This window comes from Platalea leucorodia (genome assembly GCF_965183815.1).
Source record: "Platalea leucorodia genome assembly, chromosome: 7".
Classification (NCBI taxonomy): Eukaryota; Metazoa; Chordata; class Aves; order Pelecaniformes; family Threskiornithidae; genus Platalea; species Platalea leucorodia.
The window spans coordinates 26,230,323-26,243,159 of record NC_138829.1 but is presented as its reverse complement, the minus strand read 5'-3'; the positions used below and the strand labels follow the sequence as shown (position 1 = coordinate 26,243,159).

Genomic DNA, 12,837 nt, shown 5'->3' with positions numbered 1-12,837 from the left:
GGACTTGTCCATCTATCACTCCTAATTGACACTAAATGATCTGTCAGTTTATTGATGAACGGCAGGAGTGGAATTGTCACAATATATTTTACTTTCTAACAACTCCTCCTGACAATTTTACCTTGTCCATCTCACTCTCCTCACATAAATCTCCATTGGCCTCTCATTCCTTCTCTTGGGCTGATCTGGTGCCAGCCGCCTCCATGCCATCGGCACGCATCAAGGACATCAAGATGGCGGTAAGCTGCAATGTGCAGGCCCAGGGTGGGTTTTTTCCCTCTCTCTCTCCCTCCGCCCCCCTCCCCTTTTTTCTTTTTTCTTTTTTTTTTTTTTAATAGGCTGGATGTTCCAGGAATGCTAACAGGCTCTTGTCCTCTTGTCCCTCCATGTCATTGCTGGGGTTAGCTCTCCTCGGTGTTTCTGTTTAGACTCAGTAAAGATAACTGGCAGAAAAAGGAAAGTCCCTAAAAGACAGAAGAGTTACTTGAGAATCCCTCAGTACCATGGCTGTGATGGGGGATTTTTTTCCTTTTAATCCTGCTTAGTGTGACTTGCAAGGGTTTCCTGCAAAGGGAAAATCCTAGACTTGTGCCCATTCTTGTGTCTTTGCAGTGCCCAGAGGAGGCTGGAAAAAGAGCTGGGCTTTTTTTTTTTTTTTCCTTTTTTGTCTTTTTCCTTTTTAATTTTTTTCTTTTTCCTTTTTTCTTTTTTTTTTTTTTTTTTTAAGCTAGATTTCTGTTTATTTTTTCTCTGTTAGTGAAGGTTTTTTTGGCTTCCTTTTCCTGAAGGACACTGGGCAATGGAAGAACTAGTAGGATTGTAGTCTCTTGCTCCCCTGGAAAAGGAAGTCTGCATGACAAAAATGGAACAGGAGTGTGACATTTTTGGTAACAGCCCATGTGAGCTGCTGAGGTGGGCAGAGTGTGCTCAGGGTGAAGTCTCTCTGATTTTTTTTGATTGAGGACAAAGCATCTTCCTTCCTTAGTTCTCTGCATCTCCAAGGAATTTACCGGCAAATTCAGGGGATACTATCCTTGCTGTCCCAAATATTTCTACTTTAAAAAAGCAAAAGCCCCTTGAAGAACACATGCAACTTGCAACCCTTTTGTATGTGCCAAAGCCAAAGCTGAAAACTTGTCTGGCCTTTGTAGGTCACCTCTACGTTGGCTATGAAGCCTAGCTTAATGCAGTTTACCTGTGGAAAGAGACCTAAGATGACCTGATCTACTTGCTTGGCCCTGTTTCCCCTTCCCCCAGTCCCCTTCCCCATATAACCCCTCTACTGTTCTCAAATTCTTAATCCGAGTTCTTAAAGTATCTTCTTTCAGAAGCTGTTGCTCTCAGATGACAGCACAAGGTGCCATTCAGTAATGAACACCTAGTTCCTTCTAGTGTTTTTCATTTAAATTTTTGCAGTGAGGCCAATCACAGGTAAAAAGTCTTTGGCCCGGTGCTTCAGAGTCACGAGTTTGTTTTCTGTTGTGGGATTTGAAAAAAACAACCAACCTTAGGTACTTTCTCTTTGCATTCTAGTTCTGTCTCCTTTAGCAGTCAGTTCTTCCGTGTAACCGTGAGGATCAGAAGTGTGCTTTTCCCTTTAAATGGAAACTGAAATGCTCCTGTAACCTCAAGAGCCATTTGGTGTGAGAGTTGGCCCTGGTGCTTACTGGAGACCGAAGACGTGATCACTTGGATAGGAGCCCCTGTTCTCAAGGACCGAAGATGTGTGGTGGATACCTCTAGAAACTGCAGCGCTGTTTTCCCACACAGCAGGAATTTGTATTGAGTGTTGTTGTTTTTGCTGTTGCTCAGTGGGAGCCCTGAGCAGCTCTGCCGGTCAGCTCTCTACCAGTGAGCGAGTGGGGGAACCCTGGGAACATCTGTTATGGGGACGATGCAGTGAGTAGGCTGAGGTTCAGCGACCCCTGTGAACTCTCTCTGTCAGCTTGTTAGTTCGTGCCAATTCCTAAAGTCCTGCTTGCCAGAGCTTTCCTCCTTTGTTGTTCCTGTTAAGCAAGTCCACGTATTGGAACATAAGGACAAACAACAACACTTCTGCTAGAGATTGATTAGTGCCTCACAAAGCCGTTTCAGCTGGAGCCGGCTAGCCGCAGTGTCTGTCAGATCCCGGCCCACAGAGCATGCCTGCTCGTCGCTGCATCCTTCTTCCTCCAGTGCCGTGCTCTAGGGCAGCGTGTTCAACATGTGGTCCCGGCAGCCCAGGGAGCCTGTGAGGGGCCAGAAAGTGGATTTTGGGACCATTACAGTTTAAAAAAATGTGTCTCCCCAAAACCCCATTGTGGAGGTACAGATAGCCATGTGCCTCGGGGTTTGGAAGTGGAGGGATCTGAGGTGACATCCTATGACAAAAATAAAGGCTTGTAGTAGTCCTCGCTCTGCTGAAATCAATGGCAAAACTTGCCTTGATTTTAGGAGATACGAAGATTGAACTCCCTGATTTAATCAAGGCAAATCTGGCTTTTCCAGGCTGCCACAGTCCAGGGAGAGGAGGTGGAAACTTAAGCAACTGATCAGAGTCCCAAGGAAGGCGCAATGAATAGCCGAGAAGACACCTTGTGGTAGTGCTTTCCAGCAGGGGCTGCAGTTCTAGTTTACATACAACTTTGATGAGTGTTTTTCTCTCCCTGTGCCTCAGCAAACAAGCAGTGGCCAAGGCCCACGCTTGGAGAGCCAGGAGAACTGATCAGTTAGCACTTGTGCGTCATTTTGGATGTGTAACTTAGTTGTGCCTTAGGCTATTGAACAAGCTGCAACTCGTAGCTCACCACCCACTCACTGTGGTGATGGGCACTAAAAAAATATTTGAGCAAGACAGTACAATGTCCTTTTTTATCTTTTTTTTTTTCCCTCCTCCCTCAGGCCTAGACCTGAATTACAGTCTGTGCCCTAGAGGCAAAAGGCTTCATGTCTCCCCGTGGGCTGAGCCAAGCCTTCGGCTTTGGGGTGGGCATGGTTTTGGGTGGAAGCGCAGCGGCGGAACGCTGGCCCGTGACTAGCTTCCTGCGCACACAACCCGTCTCTCTGCCGTCCCCTTGATCGTCCTGCTCTCTCAAAACAAAATGTATCTCTGAACATCAGGACGCTCCCTTTTCTTCCATTTCGTTCTTTTAGCAAGAGGGCAGCTTGAAGCAGCTTTCTGGTTCCACGTGATTCGTAAAGAGAAGCGGCTGAGACGTGCCAGGAAATACGCTAACACGCAGGCAGATGAAATTCTCCCCCCACTGCCAGGGCCCTGTAAAATCCCGAAAATACCCTTCCCTCTCCGCTTGCGGCCCCCCCGCTCCCGCGGTGCGCGCCCCCCTCCCGGGCACAGCCCGCAGCCCCTCTAGGCTGCAGGTGTCACCGCTTGCCCACGGCCGCATCGGCGCCCCGGTGCTCGCCTCCCTCCTCGCTCGGCGGCGGCCCGGCCCGGGGACCCGCAGCCTCCGCGGGGAGCCCGGCAGAGGGCGGCCGCGGCCCGGCGATACTGCGGCGCCGGCGGGCGGCCCCCGGGGAGAGCGGCCGCCTCGGGGCCCGGCCCGCGGCCCGGGGCAGCGGCGGCGGGGCGGGACTGGCCCTCGGCGGCGGGGCGGAGGGCGCGGGGGCCGGGGAGGGCAGGGCGGCCCCCGGCGGGGAGCTGCCCGCCCGGGCGGGGGGCGGCGGGGGCGGGCGAGGGGGCTGCCCGCGCTCCCAGCCCTCTCGTCCTCGGCTGCCGCCCCCGCCGCGCCAGACCGGGCATTCCCGTCCGGCCGCCTCAGTGTTCGTTTTAACAAGCCACCATCGTTGCTTCGCTTTCCCTTAGCGGTGTTGCCGACCTCACACCTCCCTGGGCACGCAGAAGAGAGGTTCGGATCTTGCACGCTGGCCTCCTGGCACCTGGCTGTGGCTCGGTGCAGGATGCAAGTGTGTCTAGAGCTCTCATGAGCTGTGGACATTAAAAGATTTCAAGGACATTTCCCCCCATTCATCCCAGTTATGTCCCCTGCTAAAATAGGTTAACGGTGTCTAATTAACCACTGCACATTGTCATGCTGCATAAAGATAGCATCCTGGCTGTTCTCTGAGCCCTGCTACTTTATCTCCATTTAGATCTCCGTGGTAGTCCATTAAATGAGAAAGAAACAGTTTAACAGAGATGATGTCTACATTAGAACTGCTTTTCACCCTTCAGCACAGAAGTTTCAGGCAGCTCCTAGGCAGCTCAGCTGTACGTTAGGGGTGGTGGTGGGGAAGCCGCGGTTTTGAGGTTGAACCCCCTCTCATTAATGTGGCGGGAGGATTCCTGCTGGCCAGAGCTGAGCAAAGACAACACTCGAGCAAAATCAGATCTATATCCTCTGTCCCAGGACACAACTAGGAGAGAAATAGGTATTCTGTACTAGGAGTTACATACCATGAGCTTACATGGGGTCCGTCGGCGTCTTCTGCCCAGTTTCTCAGCTGTTCAACACCCCAATATAGACAAGGGGTCAGCAGCTGGGCAAAGCCAGAGGGAATAGTCTGGGATTTTGGTTATGTTTGGGAGCACAGCCAGCCTTGCAGTAAAAGGGAGTTTAAACGGAGCTGTCCAGGTGATGGGGTCGGTCCATGGTCTTTGGTCCTCCAGATGCAATGGGCTTATCAGAAGAAACGAAAGGAACAGAGGTACGGCTGTCTCACAAAAACTGGGGGTGGCTGGTGTATAATACAGCAGACTGAATGTATTTCTGAGCACTCCTCCCAGGATTGTATTGTTTTGTTTGCCCTTACTTGAGTGGGTGTATCTATAGTTCATACACAATTGCTCATTTTGTAGGTGCTTGTTGCCACCCTCCCTGGGCTGTGCCTCCTGCTGGCGCAAACAAACCAGGGCAGTGCACTCCTTGTTGCTGAGAACATTAAGAAAAGAGTAGGAAACCTGCCTATGCTGGCTTAAGTTTACAGTCTGTTTTCTTCCGTGTCTGCTTTCACTCACCACTAGAAAGCTGTGCCCATGTGGTGAATGAAGAGGATGCTGTGCAGCCAGGCCTGATATTCCTGAGGGATGAAATGCTGGTCTCAACATGTTGCAGTTGGCATTGATAAGCTGAGCCAGTTCTCAGGAAGGGGTACTCCACGATGCTCAAAGCAGTGTGATAACTTCACGACGAATGCCTGCGGGGCTTCCCGTAGCACCTGGAGAGCAAAGGGACAAGCAGGTGATTGGTTCTGCAGGAGTAGTATCTCCATGTATAGCTTAGCCCTCGGCTAAGCTTATGGAATGGACAGGGTTGGAGGTAGAGCACCTTTTGAGGATCTATTGATAACTTCTCTTACTGCCTTGAAGGTTTTTAACCTTAGGACACAAGGCAAAGCTTGTCTTTTCTCTCAGGGTCACCTTGTTAGGTAGATTTAGGTAACACAATTAGGCCAAAAAAGCAAAAGATTAGTCCGGACCAAAACAAAAATATTTTGTGAATTTTATTTTCCAGTCTGAAACAAAGAATGAAAAAGTAATTTGGCATCAAACAAAATGGAAGGAAGCCTTATAAAAAAAGAAAGGAAATAGTAGGCTGGTTGGTATCTTCTTTACCTCAATCATTAAAGCCACAGATAGTGTAAAATATGCAATTCCTTCCTGTGCTCCAGAAGTTTCATACTATATTTCCAGGATAGTTCACTACCTGTGAGCTTATCAGCTGGTTTGAAATCCCAGTTTCATCAAGTAATGCTATTCCAAATCATTAACAAACACATCTAGTACAGGTGACTGGAAGCAGATGTCTCGCCTAAACAGAACAACAGTCATTTCTAGCTCCTGCCTTAGTGCCGTTGGTATTTAAATGCTCTGTATAAGCCACAGTGCTGTCAGCACGAGAGACTGGCATCACCCGCTGCCACCTTCGGACCCTGTGGCACAGGGACTAGGGTGTTCTCCTGGCGCGGCTGACCGTGGGGCTTTAGCTTGCACTAAAGAGAGAAGGGAACTGTCTTGTTTGACAGGACAGTGTTTTAACACCTGGGCTCTGCGATTAAAGGGGTCAGTACTATTCTCCCCTCCCACTTTATGAATCTGTTCCGCAAATTACTATTTTTTCCGATATAGTGCAGCTATTTCATAATGAAGTATTTGCTTATTGCCCTGAGTAAGTCCTTTCCTAACATAATAAGGAAAAGTTGAGAAAGCTTTAAGTCTCGGAACATGAGTGAAGTAGTCTCTGCCTCTAGGACTAACACATGACTGCCTTCCCTGTGGGCCACCTGGATATCTGTCATGACAGGGAGCTCAGGAAAAAGAAGCAGAAATTGCTTACAGGGATAGCAGGAGTGACCCTCTCCTGGGAAGTATAAACATGTGGAGTGTTTCACTCCTGCCTGGGGACAGGAGATGAGCAAAGATGTAAGGAGTGTGAGTACTGAGGAACAGAGTGTTATTTGGGGCTGGACAATTATCAGGAGTAATGGAATCATGCTAAGAAGAGGTTAGATTGAACCTCCAGGAAATCATCTCACTGTGCAAGGCTGTGCAAAGCCATCATTTGGGATGTTTCAGCTCAGTGAGGGCAAAGCTCGGAAGACTGGGTGTGGGAAGCAGTTCTGTGAAGGCAGAAGGGAGGGATAAAATAGGATAAATCTTGCATCATCTTTCCATCTCTGTCTTCTCAGATTCTAAACTCCATTGAGAGCTGGTGGTGGGCTCTCTGAAGCCATCCCTTTCTTTCTCCATAGTATCAGGGGATTCACAAAGAGTGCTTTGCACTGCCACGGGGGAGAAGGATTGAGCTGGACCATTACTCCTCACGGGAAGAGCTCTCTCCTAAATTCCCCAGCTCCATTGCCCTTCTGTCTCTTCTGATGCATGCAAGGGTGCAGATATAGCTGAAAGCCCAGATGCAGGTGTCACCTACGCGGCTGCAGTTCTGATTATAGCAGTGGATATTACTGGGCTCAGATCACCTATTTGGTGTAATCTTTAGCTTCTCACAGACTGCAAGCTCCGTGGACCGCAGTGGAGACAAGGGGCTTTCTTCTCCTCATAGCTAGACATCCTCTGTGCCCTGCTCCTTGCTCTTAGAAGAGTAGATTATTCACAGGAGAGCTAGATGAGGACCATAACCTGCTAGAACAGAGAGCAGATGAGGAGAGACCTGTCCCACCTCATGGAAGTGCTTTGAAAGGAGCAGTGCAAGGCAATGAAGCAACCTCTCTTACCTCTTGGTGTGTCCTAGGACAGTGCATGTGGTAGGGGAGAGACCCGCGTATTCTTTATCATGGCACCCTGACTTCAAGGGAGGGGAGAATATTTATTCCCAACGCATAGAGATGAAACTTCACTCTGCAAAATGGCCAAAGCAATCAGTGAGTGATGGAGTATCTGCTAAAAAGAAACCTGGCATTTAATTAACTTTTCAAAGTGCTGGTTCAGCAGCCTCCATGTTTTACATTTTGAATATTGAACAAGCGTCCCTAACCAGGACTGAATTACTTCTGGGCTTGCTGGGGTGGAGAGCAAGGGAGCTGCCATTTGCCAGTGCCTCCCCCCCACGTTATTATTATGAACTCCTGTTAACTCAGCCAGATCAGCCCTGATTTACTGCAGCGACAGCATGTCTGACCTAAACTTGGCCAGCTCAGGTGGGGCTCCTAACCTACAAAGGTGACCAGGTAATCTTTGTGCACGACCAGGGGGAGGAAGGACCTTTCGATCTCTCAGGGGTAGATAGACAAAGTATAGCATCTTCTTCACTCCTTAATGTGCCAACCTCTCTACTCAGGTAAGGCAAGCTTTACCTGCAGCTGATGGCAAAGGGGATGAAAAAGTATCTGAGAAGCTAAAAAAACAGGGAGTATGGCTCTTGCTGCCTCTGGGCAAGGCTGTCTTTTTGGATCCAAATGGTTCTGCTTCAATCTGATGCACTGAGGGACTTGTTGATACACTGGTTTAGTGGTCACTCAGAACTCCTTAAAGGTGCAATGCGTTCTGTTGGACCTGGTGTAGGAACTGTTTTGCACAATAACAGTGATATAGGGAAAGGTGCAGTTTTTTCATTTTCTCTAGCCTTTTCTTTAAGCATAAGCCTTTCCTTGTCTTGCAGGTCAGGAAGAAAGCACGCAGAAGAAGTAGAAGAGTAAGTTCCCATTGCTGCTGAGACTTCTTCCACAACTTTTACATCTGATCTCATGGAGAAGGGACATGCGACTCTAAGCACCAGTACACCAAGATGTGGAACTTGGGAGGGGTGCAGAGCCTGGCATGAATTCATGTCATGTGTCCTGGGATGGGGCAGGGCTGGTCACTCTGTAGTTCCCTGGATATGGAGTAGGTAGTGTCTCTGTCACTCCGATATGACAGTAAGAAGGAAAAGTAGAAAGCATCTTCTTTCCTCCCAGATCCACCACAGGCCCTACTGCCTGCAGCCTAGGGGTTTGTCTCGGGTACAAGGCATCTTGCTTAAGCACTCTAAGCTGAGATTTCTGCCGAGACCAGCAATGAGGGGTATGGAAGAAGGTCAGTCTGCAGGCTAAGCATACCTGGGAACTCTCCCCTTGACCGGCCATGAGGCTTGTGGGGAGGAAGGGGACACAACAAGATGCTTTTCTGGGCTTGCAATTGGAATTCTTTCTTCCTTGTGTTTTGCTGCAGCCATCGTCTCAGACAGCAGAGCCTGGAGGCATCAGATGATGGAGGAGGTAAGGTATCACCTACTTGACTGCAAGAAGTGCCTTCATGCATGTCTGGGGGTTCTCCAGTAAAGTGAGCAGAGGCATTTTGTAAGAAATTGCAAGGAAATGAACCACCCTGGGGGTAAAAAAATGTGGGAGCTGCTTATGTCTCCCCAGCTGCTGAATGAGGGAGAGAGAGCAAAAGAGATGGAGAGGAGGATGAGGAAGTGAACCTGTAGTCTAACTCTGGCTCTTCATTAACACAGAATGATAAAGCACCTTTGGGAAGAAGGAAAGTGTCTAGGACACGCTCTTCTCTGGGATTACCTCCACATGGAGAATAGTGGACTGGAGCAAAAAGAGAGCTAAAAGAGCAATAAAAGGTTAAGAGCAGGGAAAGAAAGCACTGCTGTCCCCTAGTTTAGGTGACAGTATGCTCTACTTAAAGCCACTGTTATGTTTTATGGTAACATCCTTGCCTTGTTACCATCAGGACAAGTGCCTGCACAACTCTCCTGGGGTCTCTGTCGTGAGGGAATTCTTGATTTAAAAAATCTGCTTGCCCTAACCCAAGATCATAGATCATAAGCTAAACATACGCACTGGTGGGTAATCCCATCCCTGTACAGGCTGCTGTGAAACCTACTGGACTCCTGACTTAGCACTAGTTTTCTTTACAGTGTATATCACCTGCTCTTCTAGGACTGGATGAGCCAAGAGAAATCTCAGGGAAAATCCACAGTATGAATTTCGAGACGAGCACTAGAGAACCATGGGGAGCATAGAAATTCGTTAAAGTCTCTAGGAGCTACCTCAGTTTTCAAGGGCTAAGAATTTTATACAGTGTGTAAAAAGTTGCATCTGTAAAATATCACCAAGCATCAGAAGAATTACCAGGAGTCACAAAGGATCAGACATCAGTGTGGTTAATGAGATTAAATGAAGACTTATTTGGGTCTTCCAGACGGATTTAAGCATTGCGACATATGACTGCCAGAAGTGGCACCTTTATAGCATTGGCATCTTCAGAATAGACTTAATTTTCCCCCTGGGAAGTTTCTTGGGCTTCTTAAATTTCAGCGTATGTCACTGAGGCTGATAGTCTGTTCTGAACAGCTCTTTGACTGTTTGCATACGTGCTGTCCTTCTTGTTGAACCTCGGTCTTGTATTCAGAGTATAATAACTGTCTTTCCTAACCAGGCATAAAAATGCTTGTCACATGTTTGCAGCATGTGACTTTTAGTGCTCCAAGACCTCAGGTAATAAATATAGAATAGAATTGATGCAGAATGCGGTATGAAGACATGGCAAGTTCTAATACACTTCACTTATTAATCTGTGCCTAACCTATGGTTAACAGTTGAATTTGGATTGTTTGCAAACCAGAGGTCCGCTTTGGATTAAATCTATGCGTTAGAAGAAAGATCCCACTAATCTGATTATGGTTCCTACCCAGGCAGTTTCTGGTACAGTCAAATGCACTGGGTTGTGGATGTAATTTGCATATGGAAAAATCTCTAAATGGATCAGGGCATTGCATGCTTGTGGTCCTATTTCTACAGGGAGATTAAGCAAGCTATTCTGGGAGAAGAGTTTTCCATGTGGGCTCAGCAATTGCAGTGAAGTGACATATAAACAAACTCCAGAACCTGAATAAGATTACTTTTGTAAATAAACAGAGAGATACAAGCAACTGGCCAGTGTAGAAGGCAGGGAGTAGCATGCTGTGGCTGTGCAGTAGGTTGAGCCCTATCAGCCTCCACTTCGCACAGAAATGCACTTGGGCTTGTGTCCTTAACTGTAACAGAAAGCTCAGATTCTAAACATACAAAAATCAAGACATTGGTGTATGGATCCCCAAGGATGGGTCACAGTTATTTCATGCTGCATAATGTGTTAGCTTGTACACCTTAATATGAACAGGCATAGTTCCGTAATGATTGCTGCTGTCAACCAATACATTTGGATCGCCTTCCTTTAACCTATTAGAAAGCTAAGCTGTACCATTCCATTAACATTGTTTGTCCCCCATCCAACCTTTTCATTAGAAGAATGAAGGACAAAACTATATGCCCTTAAAAAGGTATTCTTGTGTATTTGAAAAGTGCTCAGTTGTGATCATTTATAGAGCACTAACACACAGAGGCTCAGAATTTGGAGTCCATTGGAGAAAGCGTTAAAAAAGCATAGGGCCTCAAGAGAGCCCAGCCTGGCATGTGGATAATGGAGGAAAGGTTGTGCAGCCAAGTGGAGACCTTTGGGCTTGTTATGCCTTGTAGTTTCAGAAATAAGAGTAGAATTCTCTCACTGCTCCTGGCCATTCACCCGGTGCATGAAATAGCATCTGAGTCCTCATCTCGATGGGAGTTTGGGAGAGAAGAACAGTTACTTCTCAGGCTGTGTGGAAAGACTGAAGTAATATGGGAGATTGTAAGTGGGTGGACCAGAGAGGGACATGGGTGGAACTATCTGCAATTTCAGCCATTCCTTACAGTTGCGCAGGAAAACCCAGAAGGTGCAAGTCATCCATACTGTGCAATACAAACCACTGAAATACTAGCAGTGAAATACCTTGGCTCAGGTCGTGCTCAGAATTCATTTTCTCTAATCCATATTTCTTCTTCGTAGAGGCTAGTCCAGGACAAGAGAGCCACTTTAAAGAGGAGCCAGTTTTGAGTTATAGGAAAGCAAAGACGTGTATGACTAGAAGCACCATTTGCTCCTGTAAAACCTCAGGCTGGAAAGACTGTTTTGAAAAAGTGCAGTGTCTCTCCAGAAATAGCTCTGGAGTGTCTAGTTGATGGATATTGGGGTTTCCTACAGCACCCGCTGTGAGCTTAGGGCCTGTCCTCCTGAACACACACTGGTACATGCTAGTATACAGGCAGAGCAAATGGATAACGCACCTTTGCTAGGTTGATCTGTGTCCAGCTGAACCTTGTCGTGGGGGGGGGGCAGCTCCTCTGCATGGTGGGAAAACTGCTTTAGCAGGATTTAATGCATCACAACTTGAAGAATAATAAACCTTCACAAGCAACACAAGAGTGTTTAATTCCTAAAGGACAGGCCTAGTTGGGTTACTTGTGGCCAGGGGCAATTGGGGGCTTAATGCTGTGTGTGTAGCAATCTGGGCAATCTGAGAGAGAGGAGTTTAAGGGTAATTGCTCAATTTTCTGTCCATGTCAACAGGGGAAATGGGCAGCAGTGACTGAGCTCTATGTGGCAGGGAAACTGCATGAGATGGGAGATGTGAGACTATCAGTGGAATTTAAAAAGTGCTATCTGCAGAGCGCTGCTCCTTTTCTGTAGCAGCCAAGAGCTTCTCCCAGGTGCAGACTATTCTTTGTCATGAGGTGGGAGGGAAGACAGAACAACCAAGTTCACATTGAAGGGCTTTCCCCTCCCTGTACTCCTTTCTCCAGCGGGGCAGTAGAGTCTCTGCTTTGACTTTGCTTGGGTATTTCATTTGGCTTTACTCTGCTCCTGTGTCTCTTTCTGGCATGCAGCTACAAAGGGCTGTTTTCTGTTGGAATGAGAAATGCTGGCATTCCCCCCACTCCCTCCATCAGCAAACTGCTTTGTCCTTTTGGCTAAAAGTTTCTTTGTTGTTCCTTTCTTGTCCACCAGTTTTGCACTGCTGACTTGCACTCCCCCAGGTGCCTGTCTCCTCACTACGCTGCCCTTGGATTTTTCTCCTCAGCACTTTTCCTGGGGCTTGTTAGCTAAGGTTGTCATCTCTCTCCCAGCTATCCTTCCCCCATAGACTGCTGCCCCATCTTCAGAAATCCCTTCCTCCCTTCTCTCTGTTACCCTTGGGATGCATAGCTCCTAGAACAGGGCTTTTCTTGGAGGATTGGGATGTGATGTGTGATTCTCTGTCTGCAGAAACAACGGCTTGTTATTTTAAAGCAGAGAGTGTGTGTGAATGAGACAGCTGATTGAAATGAAAGACTGACTGTGCTACACAGACAATCCAAACCTGACCTGCAGGTGAGGAAAGCTGCCAGGAGACAGTCACTAGATCTGTGCCCTCAAGGCAAAACCCCTTCCTGCCTGCTGGGAAGCCTCCTCAAGGAAGCAGAGCGGACGATTAGACCTCTCTGTACAATGTCAAACCTCTAGAAGGACTTCTTGCCCTTCTGGCATGTGCCAGCAGCTCCTTTGCATTTGAACAGGATGGGAGTCCAGGCTCTATGCACAACAGAGCAGGAAGC

At 47.8% G+C, this 12,837-nt stretch overlaps 1 protein-coding gene across 1 annotated transcript in view; it reads left to right on the top strand.

The window, feature by feature from the left end:
- Positions 1-12,837, top strand: part of IFT43 (intraflagellar transport 43) — a gene marked incomplete at its 5' end in the record, with an annotated part of 45,470 nt that overhangs the window by 20,920 nt on the left and 11,713 nt on the right. The window contains 2 exons of the mRNA XM_082318963.1: positions 8,055-8,087; positions 8,603-8,649. Coding sequence (XP_082175089.1) covers positions 8,055-8,087; positions 8,603-8,649 — 80 coding nt within the window. The remainder of the gene's footprint in view (positions 1-8,054; positions 8,088-8,602; positions 8,650-12,837) is intronic.